The 23020-nt window shown below is 38.7% G+C and overlaps 1 protein-coding gene across 1 annotated transcript; it reads left to right on the plus strand.

The window, feature by feature from the left end:
• Window positions 1-2187: 2187 nt before the first annotated feature.
• VNN1 (vanin 1) lies at window positions 2188-20073 on the plus strand. Its single transcript, XM_004263815.4, has 7 exons — window positions 2188-2423; window positions 3935-4065; window positions 9682-9874; window positions 10565-10856; window positions 11291-11652; window positions 17941-18111; window positions 19109-20073. The coding sequence occupies exons 1-7, from the start codon at window positions 2211-2213 to the stop codon at window positions 19289-19291; spliced, it is 1545 nt and encodes a 514-aa protein (XP_004263863.1). The 5' UTR covers window positions 2188-2210; the 3' UTR covers window positions 19292-20073.
• Window positions 20074-23020: the final 2947 nt, after the last annotated feature.

The following is a 23020-nucleotide window of genomic DNA, read 5'->3' on the forward strand; positions in this document are numbered from 1 at the left end:
AAGACCACTTCTCTTCTTCCTGGCAGGGACTCAGCCAAGGAAAAGCCATGGACTCTTTGATTACTCTAGCCCTCTCAACTTCCTTTTTCTCTCTATGTAAGCATTCTCCTTCCCTTGCCGTGCGGGGGCTCACCGTGGTGGCAGATCCTGAGTTGTAGTTCTCTGCAGATCCCGGATAAAGCCATCTTTGCTGGAGAAATATATGGTAGTCTGTTTTGGGTCCACATCCTTGTGAAGTATGTGTATCCCACCCACCTGGGAAGGGAAAGCCCAAAGGAGGTCAGCAAGCAGAGGGAGCTGGTATTTGCTATAGACTTAGGAAGACCGGGCAAACACAGCCTCCTGGCTACTTTGGCAGCCAAAGAATAAATTTACTGTAGTACTGAAGTAAAAAAAAAAAAAAAATCATACATACCCATCTGCAAATTGAACTATAAAAACACCATCCAAAGTGAAATCTAAAAACAAAACAAACACTAATTCTGTAAATATAAAATGTTATACTTAATTCACAAGTAAAACAAAATTTGCGGGCTTCCCTGGTGGCGCAGTGGTTGAGAGTCCGCCTGTTGATGCAGGGGTTGCTGGTTCGTGCCCCGGTCCGGGAAGATCCCACATGCCGCAGAGCGGCTGGGCCCGTGAGCCATGGCCGCTGAGCCTGCGCATCCGGAGCCTGTGCTCCGCAACGGGAGAGGCCACAACAGTGAGAGGCCCGCATACCGCAAAAAAAAAAAAAAAAAAAAAAAAAAAAAAAAAAAAAATTTGCCTACTTATTCCATACTAAAATCTATAAGCTCTTTTTCTATTTTCTATTATTTTCCTCTCTTCTCTCTCTCTCTGTCTCCCTCTTATTCTCCCTCTCATTCTTTATACTCCCCTCTCTATGACTCGTATGGTATGCAGCCTCTAAGATGGTCCCCAATGATCCCTGCCTCATTCATGCCCTTGTGTAGTCCCCTCCCAACAAGTGTACTGACTTGCTTTTAATGAATACAATACAACAAAAATGATGGGCTGTCACTTCCCAGATGACAATACTAAAGACTGTGACTTCTGTCTTGGGTGGTGGGCTCTCTTGCTCTCTGGCTTTGAAGGAACCTACATGCCATAATGTGAGTGTTCTTTTAGAGTGGCCTGAGGCCTTTGTGGCAAAGAACTTATTGGGCCATAACCAGTGAGGACCCAATGCCTGCCATCGTCTGTGTGAGCCTGGAGCTGAGAAGTGAATCTTTCCCCAGTCAAGTTTTGAGGTAACTGCAGCTTTTGCAGACTTGTGAAAGAGACCCTGGGCCAGAGGAGCCCAGCCAAGCTGCCCCAGGATTCCTGACCCACAGAAAATGTGAGGTCACACATGCTTGCTGTTAGAAGCCACTACTTTTGGAGGGTGATCTCTTACATAGGAATGGACAATGAATAGCCCTTTTATATTCCCCTTTGTTCTGACTCTTTGCCATTTTGTGCAAACTAAAGTGAACAAAGTATGAAGCTCAAATATTCACATGATGATATTAATAATAATTTCAAAATTGAAAAGTTGTTTTTCAAATTATTTACATAGACTACTAGGTGCTGAAGTTCTCAAATGTATGAATTCCAAAAATCCATGTGTTTAGGTCTTAACACGCTGTACCCCAGAAAGTGACCTTATTTGGAAATAATATCATATCAGATGTAATTCGTTAAGATGACATCTTACTGGAGTAGGGTGGGCACTAAATCCATTAACACGTGTCCTTGTAAAGAGAGGAAACTGAGACTCAGGTATGCACACAGGGAGGATACCGGGTGAAGACACACAGGGAGAAGACAGCAAAACACGGGAAAGAGGCGTGAACAGATCTTTCCCTCACAGCCCTCAGGAGGAACCAATTCTGCTGACCCCCTTCCTCTGAAATGTCTAGCCTCCAGAAATGACAGAGAATACATTTCTGTTGTTTAAGCCACCCAGTGTGTGGTACTTTGTTATGACAACCCTAGTGAAGGAAAACACATATGCATTTTCTTATTTGATCCTCAAAAACTCTTGCAAAAAAAAGGTCATTTGTTACATAAAACCTGATTACATCTACATCTATGATGTAAAACCAGAAGGCTTTCTTAAACTTAGCTTTTGTAATTTATTTTTAAAGCACTAAGTTCTGGGAACCACGTGATTTCTCCCTGTAAATATCAGGGCTTGCTCTGCTTTTCAGCAATCGTTGGACTCCAGCATGACTATGTCTCAGTTGCTGGATTATGCGGCAATTTTCTTTCTCTGTGTCTTAACAGCCAGCTCTCTGGATACGTTTACTGCAGCTGTATATGAGCATGCAGTGATATTGCCTAATGCCACCCTGATACCGGTGTCCTATGAAGAGGCCTTGCTATTAATGAACCAAAATCTGGATCTTTTGGAGGAAGCAATCGCATCAGCATCAAAGCAGGTACCATTTCTCAAGTGTGCTGGCTTCTACGTAGAGAAAAGGGTGGGGTCTTAGGAGACAGAATCACTGTCAGGGTGAATTACACTTTTGAATGACATATGTGTCAGGGTAGCCAAGTCCTTCTTTTACGGAGTCCTCCCTGCTCCTAGTTATTAGAACAAAGACACTATTACATGCTTCCCTTGTAGTGAGAGCAACATTTTGAAAAGAACGGCTGGTTATTAAGTGGCAACAAACTTTTGAGGAACTTGCTGTAAATTCAACAATTTTGAATTGTTGTTCATCAATTTTGAATTTCTGCTACAGATGGAGGGTGAAGGACAGATGGGTGAGGGATCAGTTGCTATTCTTAGAGTGTTTGTGGCCTTGGTGTACTTTTGTGCTCTTAAGAGTTTGTAGGTTTTTAGGTTAGTTCATAACACCAAGACAATTAAATGTAAATTGCATTGTGTATTATATACAGTGTGTATTATATACTTCATTCTAATTACAAGACAACAAAAGTACATATGTTAATGCATAGTAAGTCCTTGAGTTGAATGAAGGGTTAAGTTTAAGTGTGTGGTTTGGACGAATATAGTTGAAATAAGCTATTTGTAGATCAGGTAAACAAGTGATATATAAAGTCTGATGAAAGTCATGGATATATACGTATGACATATATCTATCAACATACATTCTTCTACATGTAAAGATTTAAAAAGGTTATTAAGGGGACTTCCCTGGTAGTGCAGTGGTTAAGACTCTGAGCTCCCAATGCAGGGGTCTGGGTTCAATCCCTGGTCAGGGAACTAGATCCCACATGCATGCCGCAACTAAGAGTTCGAATGCCACAACTAAGGAGCCGGTGAGCTGCAGCTAAGGAGCCTGCCTGCCGCAACTAAGACCAAGCGCAACCAAATAAATAAATCAATTAATTAGAAGGTTATTAAGAATTCTGAGGTTCTTTTTCACCTTAGTCCAACTATTTCCTTAAAGGCCACACAGCAGCTTCCAGGATGGTCCTCCTACTGAAGGTGCCCAGGTGAGCTCACGTTGTACCTCTAGGCCTGGCACCCTTCAGGTAACTGTGTCAGAGCTCCCTTCTGAGAAGCAGGAATCACATTTGCAGGGTATGAGGCAGGAAAGGCTGGGTGGAGGAGAGAGTGATAAATCAATCCTGACACACTCAGGCAAAATAATTGGCCAAAGGTCAGGGAGAGGGTTTATCCAGGGAAGAGTTAGGTTTATAGTTAACAACCACAGTGAATGGTTGAGCCTGAGAATAGCCTGGAAAAATATTAACAGCCATGAAAGGATGAAAAATTTACATAGAAATGATTACTGTGGGATTAGAAAATGAAAGTGGTTGAGCAAAGAAAATAAATTATAAAAATATAGAAAGCAAAAGAATAAGGTGGAAAAAAAAAGCCTGAATGTTTGTCCTTCAGCCACTCAGGTCCTCTTGCAGGCCCCATTTTTGACTGTTTGCTTATTTGAGAAATATTTTGATTCAGCTCCATTTTTGACAGGGTGCACATATTATTGTGACTCCAGAAGATGGTATTTACGGCTTTAACTTCAACAGGGAATCTATCTACCCATACTTGGAGGATATCCCAGACCCTCAAGTGAACTGGATCCCTTGTAATAATCCCGACAGGTAAAGAAACATATTGTGGAAAATTTAATCATGAACATGAACTTACTTTACCTGGGAAACCTTTGTAGAAGATCACTGTATAAGATTTACTATTGACTCTAAGTTTCAAGATAGTTTATAATTTTTCATCTCCTACAGACATGTGTATTAGGAAAATGAATATGAATTACGATATCACAAAAGTCAGTGCTGTAACGTAACATAGAAATGATCAAATTCAATGTGAATTTCCACTGGGGGAATGATCTGGAGATGATAGCATAACTTAGGGCCACAGGGTGGTTGGCTAGAGGAAGAACCATATCCAAACTCACCTCTTCTGACTCCTTGCCAGTGAACAGAAAATTGTTTCCCTATGTAGGTCTGTACTTTTAAAATTAAGTGAGAAAATAGTGAAACAGAGTCACATGTCAGTTTAAGATTAAAATTTTTCCTTTCACATTAATAAGGTAGCTGGATGAGTTTAATATATATGAAATTTTTAAAGCTTAAGGTGATAACCTAGGAGGTGATATAGCAGAACTGTGTAAGTGTTTTACATCAAGTCTAGAATAAGAAATATGAAGTCTGATAAAAATAGCACTATTGGAGCTTCCCTGGTGGCACAGTGGTTAAGAATCCGCCTGGGGCTTCCCTGGTGGCGCAGTGGTTGAGAGTCCGCCTGCCGAGGCAGGGGACACGGGTTCGTGCCCCGGTTGGGGAAGATCCCACATGCCGCAGAGCGGCTGGGCCTGTGAGCCATGTCCGCTGAGCCTGTGCATCCGGAGCCTGTGTACCGCAACGGGAGAGGCCATGACAGTGAGAAGCCCACGTATAACAAAAAAAAAAAAAAAAAAAAAAAAGCTATGGCGATAATCTAGGCAGAGGGATTATGGTGTTTGGATGAAGATGGTAGAAGTTTGGATATTAAGAAATGACCAGATTCCGAATAAAGTCTGAAGGTAGCTCTGACAGGTTCTGCTCAAAGATTGAATGTAGGATGAGAAAGGAAGAGAGGAGTCCAGCTCCTTTACCCCTCGCATACAACCAGATATCATGCCTTGTTGAGTATGTTTGACATATCCAGAGTTGATTACTTTCTTTTCTCAAAGTCACCAACCTTTTGGAGGGGGGGTTCTGCATCACCACTTAGCCTGGGTGTTATGGGAACAGACCCTCGTTATTTCTCTTTTTAATTTTATTTATTTATTTAGCATTTATACTTCACATGCTTCCAGAAAGATCTGAGGCTTCTTACAAAATCTTATATAATTAAAAAACACAACAGTTTAGATGTAAAAACAAAGTAGAAGCTACCTGAATAAAGTAGAGGAAGTAGTGGTTACAAGGCAGCATGGCAGTGGGCTGACAATTACAGTTGAACATACAATACAGTTCTGAGAGTTCCTGGGAGGCTGAGAGGAAGAATATGACTTACAAGCTTTCATTGCCTCCCAGAAGAAACCTTGTAGATTTCTTGAGAGACAAACTGTGTCTAGGAGCCTAACTCAAAGATGAATTTACTTATTCAGCTTTTTTTTCCTTGACTATTTCCTATGTACTGGGTACTCCACTGTGAGAATGAGTAGGAATTCTTGAACAAGGGACATCCTTTAATACAGCGGATGTCTGCACCTCTGATAAAGGTGATGTGGCCTGCAGATTAAAGAGTCAGTCATTAGTTCAATAAGTTAAAAAAAACTTGCCTAATTAGCTAGTTTGAATGAAAAAGCATTTTGATACTTGACTGCATATTATTTTGTACTGTTGTTTCAGGGTTTTGTGTGCATACACATTTTCTCCAGTAAGATTAGAGGATTTTGAAGTGCACCAGCCATATTTTACACTGTATCTCCCACACTGTGCACCTGGACAGCTCTGCCCAGAATGTCCTTTCCCCAGATGCCTACATATCTAACATGGTGCTTTGTGTAGTGCTAGGACCCAACAAATATTTTTTGAATATTTCATAACATTTTTAAGGTTAATAAATGTCTTCTTCAATAATTGATGACTTGTATTATATTTTGAGATTGAACACTTTGAAAGCAGTCTTAGAAAATATATTTTAATTCTTCTGTTTCACCTCCTTTTTCTGTTCCCAGTAGCCCTAGGACAGAGCTCTGCATACCTTAAGGGCTCAGCAAATATTAAGGATTAAGTAAGAAGCAGATTTCAGGCTCACATAAGCAAAATGCATTTTTTAAACTCCAAATCTAACAAAGAATTTTGGAACTTTTCTGAGTATAGCAAGCAGTCTGAAAAATGTAGTTTAAATGGAAATGTATTAAAATATATGATGCACTTTCAAGATTAATATAGATAGGAGGAAAATATGTAATTGGGACTGTTTTAGAAATCCAGAACAGTAAGCTTCTATTTCATGTATCTATTCTACCACTTCAGGTGATTTGAAAAGACATGGGATAAATATACTTCAAGTGGTCCAATGTATTGTATTTATATCTGCATTTCAGATATGACTTGAAGCACACAAGGGGGGAAAACTATCAAATGGTTATTTTTTTGTATAAATGCACTGAGATAATAATTTGTTAAGATGCAGTTTCCTATCCTTGTTGGTCTTTTTCAGTGATACGTTTTGTGTATGATTGCTATGGTTTTTCTTATATTGCCAGCAGATGACACCAAATTTTCTTATAGTAAGTTCTCAGATCTAATGTACAGCATGGTGACTATAGTTAACAATACCGTATTGTATATTTGAAAGTTGCTTTGGGAGTAGATTTTAAATGTTCTCACCATAACAACAATAAAATTGTAATTCTGTGAGGTGAAGGATAATCACATTGTGGTAAGCACTTATCAATATATACATGTATCAAATCATCACATTTTATGTCTTAAACTTATACAGTGTTATATACCACTTCTATCTCAATGCAACTGGGGAAAAAACACAATAACTCCTGACTTCCCCCTCCCTTCAGCCCTTGGCAGCCATCATTCGACTTTCTTTCTCTATAATTAACCACTCTAGCTACTTCATATAAGTGGAATTGTACCTTATTTATCTTTTTGTGATTGGCTTATTTCACTTAGCATAATGCTCTTAAGGTTCATCTACAATGTAGCATGTTCAGAACTTCCTTTCCTTTTAAGGAAAGTATGAATATGAGTATGAATAATACTCTATTTTATGTATATAGTACAACATTTTGCTTGTCCATTTATCCATCAATGGATATTTGGGTTTCTTCTACCTTTTAGCTATTGTGAATAATGCTGCTATAAACGGGAGTGTACAAACATGTCTTTGAGACCCTGCTTTCAACTTTTTGGATATATACACAAACATGTAATTGCTGGATCATATGGTAGTTCTATTTTTAATTTTTTGAGGAACTGCTAGACTGGTTTCCACAGTGGCTGCACCATTTACATTCTCATCAACAGTGCTCAAGTGTTCCAGTTTCTTCAAATCCTCACCAGCAGCTGTTCTTCTATTTTTTTTAATCGTTGCTATCTTAATGGGTTTGAGGTATCTTGTCATGGTTTTGATTAGAATTTCCCTATAATTAATGAAGTTGAGCATATTTTCATGTGCTTATTGGCCATTTGTGTATCTTCTTTGGAGAAAATTTTGTTCAAGTCTTTTGCCTATTTATTTAATTTTTTTGGCTGCGTTGGGTCTTAGTTGCGGTAACCAGGGATTGATCCTGTATCCCCTGCATTGAAAGGCAGATTCTTTACCACTGGACTACCAGAGAAGTCCCTTTTTCTTTTTTTTAATTAATTAATTAATTTTATTTTGTGTCTTTTGCCCATTTTTGAATCAGGTTTGTGTTGCTGTTGTTGATTTTTAAGAGTTCCCTTTGTATTCTGGATATTAATATACAATGTCCTTTGTTTCTCATAACCTTTTTTGATTTAAAGTCTATCTGGTCTAATATTAACATAGAATATCTTAATTTCCCCCTCACTTTTGAAGGATGGTTTTGCCAGAGACAGGGTTTTTAGTAACTGTATTATTCTTTCAACACTTTAAATATATCAGCCCATTGCTTCCTGGCCTCCAAATTGTCTGATTAAAAACTGCTGATAATCTTAGTGGAGATCCCTTGTACATTATAAATCACTTCTCTCTTGCTCCTTTCAAAATTATGATTTTGTCTTTGTCTTTTGAAAGTTTGACTATAATGTGTCTTAATATGGGTCTCTTTGAGTTCATCCTTTTTAGAGATCATTGCCTGTTTGAGTCTGTCTTTGAATCTCTTTTGTAAATTTTCTGTTTCAGTTACTGTCGTTTTCAGCCCCAGAATTTGGGGTGGGGGATGGGTTTTCTATCTCTTTATTGATATTTCCATTTTGTTCATACATCATTATCTTGACTTTCTCCATGTCTTTCTTTAGTTCTTTGAACATCGTTAAGACAGTTGTCTTAAAGTCTTTGTCCAGCAGGTATGCCATATGGTCTTTCTCCAGGATAGTTTTTATTGGTTTATTTTTTCCCTTTGAATGGGTCATATTTTCCTGTTTATATGCCTTATGATTTTTTCTTGATAAGTGGGCATCTGAATCTTATAATGTGATAACTCTGGAAATCAAATTCTCCCTGTTTTCCAGGGTTTTATGTCTTTTGTTTGTTTGTTTTGATTGTTGTAGGCTGTCTCCATGCTGGGAGTAAGCTTAAAGTCTTCTCAGGTCTTTTCTTAGTCTATGACTTTCCCTGGGCATATGCAGTGATTTTCTGAATTCTGTATAGTTGTTGCTTTTCCATGTCCTAGTCCTTTAATGCCTGGCTCCCAAAAGGGGTAAAAAAGAAGGTACTGGTGCTTTAAATCCCCTAGAAGTCATTTCAGCCAGTGGGGGAAGTACTTGCAACAGTATATGTAATAATGGCCTGTTTCTGTGTGTGTACCTCCATGAACAGAGCAGTTAGCAGTGATCAGAACCAGACCCTTGGTATCTGGAAGACAGGATCCTTATGGCCCACCCTGCTCCTACAAACTGCTCCAAGAACACCTGCATGGCTGCCTGCAATGGGGTGGGTTGCAGGGGCTGGGGCATGGATAGCCCCTGCTGAGCTAAGAGCTTAAATTGACTCAACCTGACTGCAATTTATCTTCCAAGCATTTCCCTGGAAGTTTCATGTCTTTTAATAGACTCCAGATTTCCAAAATAATTATGTCAGCTAGATTCCTGTAGGGCAAATTTTATCTAGGTAGAGAGATGGATTCCTGGCGCTTCCTACTCTGCCATCTTTCCACAATCATCCTACTTCCAAAATGTTGTTCTTTCATTCAAAATATTTTTTAATACCTCTTTTCTTTCAGACATGTGTTCGGTGAACAGGAGATGTGTGTCTTTGCCCCCAAATATCTATAAGATGTGACATACAAGATGAGCACATAAATGAATATATGATTACAGATGATGATAAATGTCATAAGAATATACATGGCCTGGAGTCTTATCCTAGAATAGTTTCCTAGAACCAAATTCCCACAAGCATGGACTTCCTCTGAAGTCTCTTCTTGTTTTAATCCTTCCCTTCTATCTATGCTATGTAGAATTTATTTTTGTGTATGTCACGTAAGTTCAGGCAACTATCATTCTGAATTTAATTAAATGCTAAGTTTGATTTTTTTTCCTCTTCCAATGAACACATATCAGATTTGGTCGCAGCCCAGTGCAAGAAAGGCTCAGCTGTCTGGCCAAGGACAACTCCATCTACGTCGTGGCAAACATTGGAGACAAGAAGCCATGCAATGCCAGTGACCCTCACTGTCCCCCTGATGGTCGTTACCAATACAACACTGATGTGGTGTTTGATTCTGAGGGGAAATTGGTGGCCCGCTACCACAAGGTAGAATTCATCTGCAGATAATTCAACTACTGAATTGCTTACCAAAATAAAGTGGACAAGAAGGGGAAAAAATCACCATTGTTGATAATAACAAGCTTACTTTAAAAGCAGAGGAGAGACAAAGCATAGAAAGTAATGATTATTTGTGGTAAGGTACTAGAAAAGGGAGGTGTCCTGTTCATTTAAGAACACAGGAACGTGTCATTAGGAGTATGTGATAATCAGTAGAAGCTACCTGTTTTGAAATAAAATGTTGCCTTTTGGACTTTGTCCTTTTAATGACATGCCCTGACAAAGGGTCAAAGCTAAAATGAAAAACTCCTTACCAGATAGACTTGGTTTTAAAGAGAAAGGAGGAAAGAAAGTTCTTTGTCCGCAGAAAATTGTTATGTGTTCTTGGCAAATAGAAGTTATCTGTTTCACTCCTATGTCTCTAATATTCGAGAAGGTCTTAATAGATAAGGATTCCCTTCTACAGATCTATCAGATGTGGAAATTAAACCAAAGGCATAGTAATCCTATCAGCATAGTGATCTTTGATTTTCTAACACTCTTTCCCTGCAGAGACAGTGGTGGTAGATGAGATTGGCACTGTTTAGTAGATGTGAGCTTGCACTCTTTTAGATGCAGTGATATCCAGGCCAACTTCTTAAAAGAGATTTCCCCCCCATCATCTTCTGTTTATTGCAGCAAAATCTTTTCTTGGGTGAAGATCAGTTCAATGCACCCAAGGAAACTGAGGTCGTGACTTTCAACACCACGTTTGGAAAGTTTGGCATTTTCACGTGCTTTGATATTCTCTTCCATGATCCTGCTGTGACTCTGGTGAAAGATTTCCACGTGGACACCATACTCTTCCCAACAGCTTGGATGAATGTTTTGCCACATTTGTCAGCTATTGAATTCCACTCAGCTTGGGCTATGGGCATGGGAGTCAACTTCCTTGCATCCAATTTACATTACCGCTCAAAGAAAATGACAGGTAACGTGTCATCTTTAAGATTTTGGTGTAATCAAAAAACGAAAAAAAAAATCATGTTCTTTCTAGCTAACATGTACTCCTCAATACAATGTTTTCCAACTCTTAGTGGTTGCACATCTAGCTGGTGACACGCTGTAGAATCAATCTCAACCTAAATTGTTTCAGAAATTGATTTAGTTTTATTCAACTTGAATGTACACTCTTTTTGTTTTTTTCAAAATTTACGACTTCTTACATGAAACTCTTCTTGGCTTCTTGGTGACATACTCTATTGGATTTCATCTCACCTATCTGTCCTTATCAACATATTTTACTGAAATTAATGAAATATATAGCTTAGAGAAAGTAAAATGTTAACATGAGTTTAGAATAACAATAACAACTATGCAACCCCTTTTTGCTTTACTGTTTTAAATGTCATTTCCAATTTCCAGGAAGTGGCATCTACGCACCTGATTCTCCAAGAGCATTTCATTATGATATGAAGACAGAGGAGGGAAAACTCCTCCTCTCACAACTGGCCTCCCACCCACACCCCACAGCAGTAGTGAATTGGACTTCTTATGCGAGTGGTATAGAAGCCCCCTCAAAGGGAAACCAGGAATTTAAGGGCATCATCTTTTTTGACGAGTTCACCTTCTTGGAGCTCAAAGGAGTCACAGGAAATTACACAGTTTGTCAGAAAGATCTCTGCTGTCATCTAAGTTACAAGATGTCTGAGAAGAGATCAGATGAAGTTTATGTACTAGGGGCATTTGATGGACTACATACTGTGGAAGGGAGCTATTATTTACAGGTAATGATTCTTTTGGTGGCAGGGGAATTACTGGATAAAACAGGACACTCAGTTAAATTTGAATTTCAGATAAACAATGAATTAATTTTATTATAAGTATGTCCCACTTTGGGGGACATGTATATACTGAAAATTGGTTGTTTATTTGAAATTCCAATTTATTGGGTATCCTGAATTTTTGCTTGCTAAAACTTGCAGTCTTAAATGTCAGTCCAATTTTAAACTGGTTGGGAAAAGGCAGAACATTCACTTGCAGTCCCAGTGTTTAAAATGATATATTAATCAAATTACAGATAATTTTAATGAATAATTAACGTCTAATATTTCCTGCCTGAACTTATCAAGGCATTTCCCATTTACGGTCACTAATGCCTATCTTGTTTTATAAGAAGCTTCAGACTGAGTATGTCCCGGAGACATATAGAGCTGACCTCTGTGATGTACAGTAGAACAGCTGCAAAGATTCAGACATCTCACAGCCCTCAACATAAAGGGGGAGCTATTATAGCCAGTTGAGGTGGAACCCTTAAGAACAAGCTGCTTCCATGTTTCTCTCATTCTGCTCTTCTTTCCCTTGATCTGGCCTCCATCCTATCTCACCCAGATTATTGCAGTATCCTCCTAAGAGGGCTTCCCATTGATAGTTTCAGTTCCATCCAGTTCATTCTTTACACTATAATTACAAAAATCATGGAACACCATTTCTGATTATTTCCCTCACTTGCTTAAAATTCCTCACTGTTTTCTACTTGGCAAATCAAATTCCTTAACATAAAAGACTCAGGAAGTCTTAACATGTGCTTTTTCCTACTCTCTGTCCTCATCTGTCACTTCTACCCCCATGTACCCTGGGCTTCTATCATATTGAGACATTTCCCATCTACAGTGTGTCAGCATCTGTAGAACCTCCGGATGTTTGAACAGTTTTTTTTGTTGTTGTTTTTTTGATGGCCCCCAGCTACTCAACACTCATAGTGCTTTACAGGTGTTATCTTCTCCAAGGTGGCTTCTCTGACACTCCCACTCCCCAAGCTGGGTTAGGTGACTCCTTTATATACTCCCAAATATCCTATGGTTAACTTTTTCAAAGACATATCATGTCAAATTATGTACATACTTGTTTGAGACTGAAAGCCTTTTGAGTGCTGGAACCATGCCCACTGTGTAGCATTTTGTTTGCTGTATGATAAGCACCTCTACCAAAGCTTGTTCATTTTGGCAAACATTTATCGAGTGCCAAATACATATCAGGCCTATATTTGGTGCTAATGTGATGAAGATGAATAAGTATGGACCCTCCTCTTGAGGAATTTAGTAGGGGAGAAAGACAGATGAACATAATTTCAGTACAGGTTGGCATGTGATAGAACAAAGGCATATTTTGCTATAGAAATACTAAGGAGCTTCACTTAGCCTAATTTGGGGATCCAGGGAAGTTTCTGAAGGCATGCTGCTTGAACTTATGCTATTTTATCCAGGTGAAAAAAAGTGGGAGGGAATTCTAGGTGGGGTTAAGAGCCTGAGCAGGGGGGTGGATATGTCAAAAAGCAGGGTATGCTGGGACAAGCAAGCAGCTGACTGTCACTGAAATGTAGCATAAGAAGCAAGGATGGGTGGAAGATGAGCATAGAGGCAGGATCACATCCTGCAGGATCTTACCTCTCATTTCTAAGATGTGGACTTCATTCCATCAGTGATGGGTTTCTGTTGGAAGGTGTTCAGCAGGGGAATGATGTGATCACATCTGTTTTTGAGTAGATTGTTCTGGTTGCCCTACGGATCATGGAACATAGGACAAAATGACTAGTTAGATTATGAAAATAGTCCTATTAGGACCTGAACCAAGATTATGTTCATAGGAATAAAAGCAGGGTATGGAGTCAAGAAATATTTAGAAAACTAAACTTAGTAACTAATTTGACATGGAACAGGAAAGCAGAAAGAAGGATCTAGAATGTACCAGGTTTCTGGCAAGAGTGGCTGGATGAAATGTGATGCTTTGACAGATCAGGATTCAAGAGGAGGAGCAAATTGGATGGGAGTGGGGAAGATGTTCAATTCAGCTTTGGATGTGCTGGTTTTTAATTACTTTGGGGACATTCAGTTGGAGCCATCCAATAGGCTGTTGAATATATGGGTCTGATACTTTAGGGAGATATGAGATTTAGAAATATTGTTTTGAAAACCAGCAGGAAAAAGGTGGTGGTAAACCCACAAGAGTGAATTGCAAAAGCTGACTAAAACAGTGAACAATGAGGTAAAGGTGGAAGCTTTTGAAACTCCTGTGTTTGGGCAGGAAATAAACAGAAGAATAGGAACATGTAAATATGTTTGAGAAATAAAGGAGAACTTAGAGAGTACTCTCATGGAAGGAAAGGAAGCAGACTCTCAGAGGGAGGAAATTTTGAAGTGTATTTGTGCAATATGTTTACCATTATTGAATGAATGAGTATAAATTTGGTGGAATCTCCTGGGCTCATAATGATAGAGTGAAAGACAGATTACAGTGGGTTGAAAAGTCAAAGGGAAGTGAGATATTGAAAGAGTGAGTCAATATTTCTTCTGCGAAAATCTTGTCTGATACAGGAAGAAAGGAAACAAGGTAGAAGCTAGACAGAGAGGCCCATGCTTTTTTTGTTTTGTGTTCTCCCAATCGATGAGAGAAACATGATTATCTTTATAGGCCTAAGGGAAAGAGCAACAAGAAAGGAAAGGATGAAAATATCGGCGGAATCAATATTTCTTATCAGTGCTCTGAGGTGCTAGAAGAAAGGTGAAAAAAATGGTATAAAAAACACAGGTAGAAAATGTCCAATGATTGGAAATTAGTTTAAAAAATTATGTTGTAGAAGAATATTTATTGCCATATAAATATTATCATATATTATGCAGCATATTGACATATATTGCATTATATACGTGGTATATATATGGTATTATACTGCCATATTTTTAAAATTAAAAAATTGTGATTATTTTCTTTTATTATTTTGTGATCTAGTTTTAAGTTTAAAAAGCTGGTTAAAACACAAGACAGCAGTCTCTCAGCTCTTCCTCCCTCTTTTCCATCCTTCCCTCTCAGTCTTGTCTGCTTCTCTGCCTGCCCCAGAGTCTTGGTTCCACTTGAGGGGATCGGTGGTAGGTCTCTTCTTGGTGTTGGGAGGTTGGTTAGTGCTGTCAAGTGAAACGAAGTCCTCTGTTATTATTGCTGGACAGTGATCCCCTAGCTAAGCGACTGGTGCCAGACAGGTTTTCGAATTTAAAATTCTAAATTTAGAAGCTTTCTTCATGGATATGATGACTTTTTAGGGTTACCAAAACTGACTAAAAGCTCTGAGCCTGTGGGTGATACTTGCCAATTTTAAGCTTCATAGAGGGACGGTCTAGCTGGGCTTTTGATTAGGGGAATCCCTGAGGTAAGTGTCTTTAAAGACTTCCCTTTGTGATGATTACGTTTTCCAGGTTTCAAAATTCTTCTATTTCCCGGCTTCCCTGGTGGCGCAGTGGTTGAGAGTACGCCTGCCGATGCAGGGAACACGGGTTCGTGTCCCGGACCGGTAGAATCCCACGTGCCGTGGAGCGGCTGGGCCCGTGAGCCATGGCTGCTGGGCCTGCGCGTCCGGAGTCTGTGCTCTGCGGTGGGAGGGGCCACAGCAGTGAGAGGCCCGCGTACCGCAAAAAAAAAAAAAAAAAAAAAAAAATTCTTCTATTTCCCTTCCTGAATAATTTAACAAATAAAAACACAGGATGCCCAGGTAAATTCAGAGTTCAGATAAACAGCAACTTAAAAAAAAATAAGTATGTCCATGCAATAGTTGGGACATATTTATACTAAAAACTGGGTTTAGTTTTTTTAGTTTATCTGAACTTCAGATTTAACTGGGACTCCTGTCCTGTAATTTATCTGGCAACCCTATTCCTGAAGGATAAATGCCTTTTTTGACAGCATTTAGAGAGTGAAGTGAGGGAAATGACCTTGCAGGGTGGAGGGAGATGGTTACCATTCAGTTTGATTCATTCAAGGAATCCCCTTCAAATATGTCTTTCAAAACCTCCATCTAAACATCGTCTGCTTTACCCTCTCTGGAAATAAGTATTCCATCTTTTACTGGAACAGGGAAAGGGTAGCTGCCCATCCATGGGTGGGGACTCAGTACTGAGGCATTCTTAACAACTTCCCACAAATTTTCCTTTCTTCAAGCAACCCAATTCACTCCCAGCTCCTGAGGTACCTAGTGCTTCCAGAGATGGAAACTTTTGAGTATTCTCAAAAGTTTAGATAGGTTGATTCTTAGCTTTCCCCACAGCTAGTTCAGAACTTGGCTTTCTTATGTCTGTTAAATCAGTTACCATTTTTTAAATTGAACTTTAGTTGATTTATAATATAGTGTTAGTTTCAGATGTACGATGTAGTGATTCAGTATGTTTGCAGATTAAATTCCATTATAGGTTGTTACAAGATAATAGGTGTAATTCCCTGTGCTATACAGTATACCTTTGTTGCTTATCTATTTTATGTATAGTAACGTGTATCTGTTAATCCCATAACCTAATTTGTCCCTCAAACCTTCCTTCTTCCCTTTGGTAACCACAAGTTTGTTTTCTATATCTATGAGTCTGTTTCAGTTTTTTTTTTTTTACACATTCATTTGTATCATTTTTTTTTTTTTTTGCGGTATGCGGGCCTCTCACTGTTGTGGCATCTCCCATTGCGGAGCACAGGCTCCAGACGTGCAGGCTCAGTGGCCATGGCTCACGGGCCTAGCTGCTCTGCGGCATGTGGGATCCTCCCATGTGCCCTGCATTGGCAGGCGGACTCTCAACCACTGCGCCACCAGGGAAGCCCTGTATCATTTTTTAGATTCCACATTCTCTGTCTGACTTATTTCACTAAGTATAATATTCTCTAGGTCCATCCACGTTGCTGCAAATGCTAATATTTCATTCTTTTTTATGGCTTAGTAATATTCCATTGTATATATGTACCTCATCTTTTTTTTTCTTTTTAAATTTATTTATTTTTGGCTGTGTTGGGTCTTCGTTTCTGTGCGAGGGCTTTCTCTAGTTGTGGCAAGCGGGGGCCACTCTTCATCGCGGTGCGCAGGCCTCTCACTATCGTGGCCTCTCTTTTTGCGGAGCACAGGCTCCAGACGCGCAGGCTCAGTAGTTGTGGCTCATGGGCCTAGTTGCTCCGCAGCATGTGGGATCTTCCCAGACTAGGGCTCGAACCCATGTCCTCTGCATTGGCAGGCAGATTCTCAACCACTGCACCACCAGGGAAGCCCTGTACCTCATCTTCTTAATCCAATAGTCTGTTGATGGGCACTTGGGCTGCTTCCTCAGTTACCATTTTTGCATCAACACCCCAACTTCTAAACATGTGCCATAATCTATCCTCCTGTTCTCCTAAACTTGTGGGTTTAGATCTTCCAAAAATAATAATAATAATAAAGTTGGATTTAGTAGGATTGCAAGGGAACAAAACTGAAGCATGTGTTCATTCTACCTTTATCTGAAAGTTATTTGTATCCCATCTTGACACACTTGCCCTAAAACGCTTGCTCTCCAACTTCAAAAGTGGAAGCAGGGAGACCAGTTAAGAGCTATTGCTTTAGTCAGGCAAGAAATAAAGGTGGCTTGGAGTAACGCTTTGAAGATGCAGTACAGATGGAGTTAAATGAAGATGGATCTTCCTTTTGGGGACTTCGCATCTGCATGGTGAGGTGATTCATACACTTAAATTTACATGCAAATAGCTATGTATTGTAGTGTAGTATAGTATAACTATGTAGGATAACAAGAGCTGTTATCATTATCCTGCTCAGGTATAAGGTATGTGACTTTTCCAGATCACAAGAGTTGTCTCTAGATCAATTCTAGGACTCAGTACAGATTTAAAGTTCCTTCATTGTTAGAAATAGGCACTAAGGTAGAAATTAAACTAGTGTCTAAACTTTTTAAAAATAATCAAACACTTTTGATTATTAAAAACATGGCTAACTTGAAAACAATCAGGGTATAATTGTTCATGACTGTAGACCAAGGATCTGATTATTTCTTTACGTGGTTTAATCTGTTTACAGTGAACTACAGAAAGCACTAGGGTCTGAAGTCCTTTATTTTTATTACTAGTTGCAATAGTATTCAGCAGCGAACCAGATTAATCTAATGAGGAAGTAATACTATAACAAACGTTATAAACAAAGGGGCATAGGCACTTTTTTCTAGGTCAAGAGAATGTTTCAACTGGCTTTCCTAAGACTTATTGTTTTGTTTTTACGTTCCTAGATTTGTACTCTGTTGAAGTGTAAAACAATGGACTTACACACTTGTGGTGATTCAGTTGAAACTGCTTCCACCAGGTTTGAAATGTTCTCCCTCAGTGGCACTTTTGAAACCCAGTATGTCTTTCCTGAGGTGTTGCTGAGTGGAATTCAGCTTGCACCTGGAGAATTTCAGGTACGATTTTTTGCTTAATATTGCCAACTCATTTTATGTAAGAAGAAGCATCTTTTGAGTAGAAAACCTGCCCAAGTGCTTACAGATATCATGAAAACCTTCATTTGGAAAGGGTAGAATTGTCCTTAGGGCTCACCAAGGACACTGAGGACATGGGATCTCTTGTCTAAATTTCCCTTAGAGAAAAATGAGCATGTCCTTGAGAATAAAGAAATATATCTTATTGTGGGGACTTCAGGGAGTGGGCTGGGGTTTGAGGTCGGTCAAGTAGAAAGAAGACTCAAGAAGAGTTTCAGGACCAGTCCCACCAGAGGAAGCCTCTTTGTGTCACTGGGGAGGGATGGCCTAGGGCACCGTGTGATCATCAGAGAAAAGGAAAGAAGGAAAAGCTTAGAGAGAATTGGACAGTCGTTGAATTGGCAAGAAAGCAAAACCTTTTTTTTTCTGTTAATATGCAAGAAATAATTTATTACTGCGCAAGTGCTCTGTCCAGCCACATTCTCCTACTGACTTTTCCTGCAGGTCCCGCTCTCATTCCCCTCTCCTCTTCCAAACAGTTGCTGTGGGGAGTTGCGGACAATAGGCAGGTAGGGAGGCTGTGGTGAGTGAGTGTCAGGGATGATAGAGGCTCAGCCCATAACCCCCTTAGTCAAGCCTGCCTGACCCTTCAGAGGAGTCTTTTTCTTGTCGGAGAGAACAAGATTTCTCTCTTATTTATTCTCAGATGCATTGTTTTATGTTTATTAACTCATCAGATGCTCTCTCAGAGTAAATTATAAGATATAGATTATGGGCATTTCAATAATAAATGGATCAGTGCCAATTCCATAGCTCTAATTTTTCTTATACTCTGTACAATTTCACATATTTCAGATGGAATAGAATCTGGCCATTATTTCTACTGTTTCTTCATCCAGTTGTACTGAATTTTAAGAGTATGTTGTGAGGTTGTATAACTGAAAGTTATTCTCAGTCAACTTCCCTGTGTTTTAAATAGGTGTCAAGTGACGGACGCTTGTGCAACCAGAAGCCACTGTCTGGACCTATCTTGACAGTAACTCTGTTTGGAAGGTTATATGAGAAGGATAGTTCCCCAAATGCTTTCTCAGACCTCATGGCACAGGCACTGAGAGTAATGCTCATAGTTGTCATACCTATTGTGTACTCATTAGGTTGGTAGAATATTTACATTTTCTCTCTTTTACTTCAGATCATTTAAGTGGATGTGAGAAGAAGAATGGGTCTGGGATTTTGATAATAGTGGCCATGGTCTATCATATCAGTGAATTACTAATACGCTTTTTCTTTTGTTTAGACAAATACACACACACACACACACACACACACACACGACAATATAAGCCAGATAAATAGTGAAAGAATTTTGAAAGGTAAAATCTGTAAAATGAGAACAACAATTATACCCACCTGTTAGGTTTTTTTTGGTGAGAATTAAATGTTACCGCAGTTAAAGTACTTAGACAAGTTCCCTCTCATGGAAAGCACTCTATATATGTTAGCTATTACAATGATATAGAACTATCACAGAAAAACCAACTGTGATGTATTTATTGCTAAAATTATATCACCTCTGATTGTACAAAGTACATATATTTTCCAACAATTCAGCCACTCTGCATATTTCAGTTAGAAAATCAATGAACTCAACATCAGCCAGTTGGGTGTGGCTTGATATCTAGCACTAAGGTATCCCAGAAGGCAGCTGGGCTTCCATCTAGGAACCTGCTCAAGAGCCTTAATGTTTTTTATGTGCTTTTCAGTGGTGATTTCCTGCTTATTTAGTGCTTTGCCTATCTTGTCAATCTGTGAGCAAGCTAACAGGGTGGCTCTAAAATAGACATTTATCAAATCTGGCCTGTTATTCTGTTTTTGCATGAGCTAAGAAAGGTTTTTATGTTTATAAAGGTTTGAAAAAGAAAATAAAAAGAAGACATTTTGTGACACATGAGAATTATTTGAAATTCAAAATTCAGTCTCCACACCTAAAGTTTTATTGAACACAGTCATGTTTATTTGTTTAGTATTTTTGATGGTTGTTTTCATGCTACAATTGTGGAATGGAGTAGATGTGATAGAGACCACATGGCTAAAAAGGGTGAAAATATTTACTACATTTACAGGAAAACATTGCTGTCCCCTGCTCTAAAGTATTAAATAACAATGGATTATAGTATTGAAAACCTTTAATACAAATCAATAGGCAAATAGTCCTTGAGTGTCTTTCTTATAATTCTTCCACCCAAGGAGAAATAAAATATTTCAATTTGCTTTCTGTTGTATTAACACCACAAAAGGATTACCTTTAATAATTTATGACCAAATATGCCTATTAGGCTAATACCCCAAACAAGTGAATATAATTTTTATAAACATGATTAATATCTAATCATTATAAGGTACCACATCATAGTCTTTTGTTGCATTGGTATGTCCTAAAATTTTTGAAAGAAATTGTTAGTTTTTATTTTCAAATTTTTCCTGGAGATCAACTAAGAACTACTTATATTAATATACTATCTGATATTTTTCTCTGTGACAACTTTGCTTACTTGTCTTAGAATGATTTTTCTTAAAGTTTAACATTGCAGCAGTGAATTCACTTTTAAAAATGTTATTTACTACATCCATACCTAGCTCTGATTACTTTTTCACTCTGGATTTCTTTCATGCATATATGTTTTTAATCATAGTTTTTTGGGTTTTTTTTTTTGCGGTACGCGAGCCTCTCACTGTTGTGGCTTCTCCCGTTGCGGAGCACAGGCTCCGGACGCGCAGGCTCAGTGGCTATGGCTCACGGACCCAGCCGCTCTGCGGCATGTGGGATCCTCCCGGACCGGGGCACGAACCCGTGTCCCATGCATCGGCAGGTGGACTCTCAACCACTGAGCCACCAGGGAAGCCCTTAATCATAGTTTTGATGTGCTTTTTAACTGTAATTTTTCTTTCATCTGCATAAAATATTTGTGATGCTCTTTTGATACAAACAACGCAATTCTAAGAAAGACCAATGCTCAAATACACTTAAAAAAAATAATCTATCTATTTATACCTTGACGAATGTAAATGGTCCAGAGAGAAACTTTTGACCCTTCCTCATTTAATGATATAATTTACGTTATCAACTTCATGATGATGTAACACACACACACTCACACACACACACACTTTCTCTCTCTCTCTCTCTCTCTCTCTCTCTCTCTCTCTGTCTCACTGTGGCAGCCCATTCCAAGATGCCCCCAATGATCCTCACCTCCAGTCTCCATGGAGAGATTCTCCATGATTAACTCTTCTGCTCTTATTTCTTATACAATTTCTGAGCCTTATCACCTACAATAAGTCTGAACTCATTACCACTTTTATTATAACACGTATCTTTTACTCTGTTCTGCTTAAGACTCCCAACAATTTTATTTATGTAATATGTTAGTTATTTTCCTAAACAATACATTTCAGTTCTCTTATAAGCTGAATTATGTGTCCCTGAAATTCATACATTGAAGTCCTAACTTCATACCTGAGAACATGACTGTATTTGGAGATAGGGTTTTAAAGAAGTAAAATGAGGTCATTAAAGCAGATTAGGGCACAGACATGCACAGAGGGGAGACCATGTGAAGACACAGAGGAAGATGGCTATCTACAAGCCAAGGAGCGAGGCCCTCAGAAGAAACCAATCATGCTGACACTTCTAGCCTCCAGAATGAGAAAATAAATTTCTGTTGTTTAAGCCTGTCTGTGGTACTTTATTATGGCAGCCCTAGCAAACTTGTACATATTCCAACACCCTCCCTCCACCTTGATTTGTCACCATTAATTGAACCTTGAACAAAATGTTTACCTAGTAAGAATATCCAGCTAGCCTGGCTCCCCAAGACTCCACTAGATATTCTTAGAGAAGCATTGCTGATGAAATGATAGTGAAGTCACCATCTTATTGGAGATCTTCTGGAGTTAGGAAACCAGAAAGTCATATTGATGAAATTACACAGTCAGTCTGGCATCAAACACGTTCTCTTTTAGTAACAGCAGAATCTCTTGACATTATACAACTTAGTGAAACAAAGAACATCTTTGAAGTCAAATCATCTCTCACCTGATAGAATATCCACATAGCCCTGATATAAGCCTCACAATGTACAAAACGTGACCTTCTACAAGGGAAAGCAGGGCACTGGCAGCAGGGATCCATGCCTGCAGTGCACCCTTTTGAAATAGACATTTTTGTGGCAGATTCTTTTCCTAAAAAATACTATATAATCCAATAAATATATAAGTAAAATTCATCTTGTGCTTTTGGACGACATTAACTGACTTAAAAAAAAACCTATTTGAAAATAAGGAAGCTCCTTATGTATTTAGGAATAGGAATCAGCATAATAAGCCTCAATACCGTCCTACAATTTTAGTTTAAAACAGAAAACATGCTGATGCATATCAGTAATAGGTTTAAAATACTGAAGGCTTCAAAAAACCCTAAATGTTTCTTTTTCTCTTCAATCTTAACAAATGTATTAGTTATCCATTGTGACATGTTATCCATTGTGACATAACAAGTTACACCAAACCTAACACCTTAAAACAATAAACACTATCTTATACAATTTCTTAGAGTGAGGATTACTTCAGGAATTGACAGTACTAGGAAAAAGGGTCTTTAAAAAGCTACATGTTTACTTAATGAGCCAATGTTTTTTTAATCATCAAGGTCTTTTTCTCCTAATAATTTATAAAACTATGTATTAAAAATGGAAAAATCCACTTAAATAATTGAAGTGTTTTGGATATCAAGAGGAACATGGAAAAGGTCAAATAGGAAATCATATCAATATCAAAAGCTGTTCTGGGGCTTCCCTGGTGGCGCAGTGGTTGAGAGTCCGCCTGCCGATGC

Source organism: Orcinus orca, chromosome 12 (assembly GCF_937001465.1).
Source record: "Orcinus orca chromosome 12, mOrcOrc1.1, whole genome shotgun sequence".
Lineage (NCBI taxonomy): Eukaryota > Metazoa > Chordata > Mammalia > Artiodactyla > Delphinidae > Orcinus > Orcinus orca.

Excerpts from the sequence above, each read along its gene's own strand:
- VNN1 (XM_004263815.4), top strand. The coding sequence starts at position 2,211 with ATGACTATGTCTCAGTTGCTGGATTATGCGGCAATTTTCTTTCTCTGT. Across the intron at positions 9,875-10,564 it reads TGGTGGCCCGCTACCACAAG|CAAAATCTTTTCTTGGGTGA; the intron begins GTAGAATTCATC and ends TGTTTATTGCAG. Across the intron at positions 11,653-17,940 it reads AAGGGAGCTATTATTTACAG|ATTTGTACTCTGTTGAAGTG; the intron begins GTAATGATTCTT and ends TTACGTTCCTAG.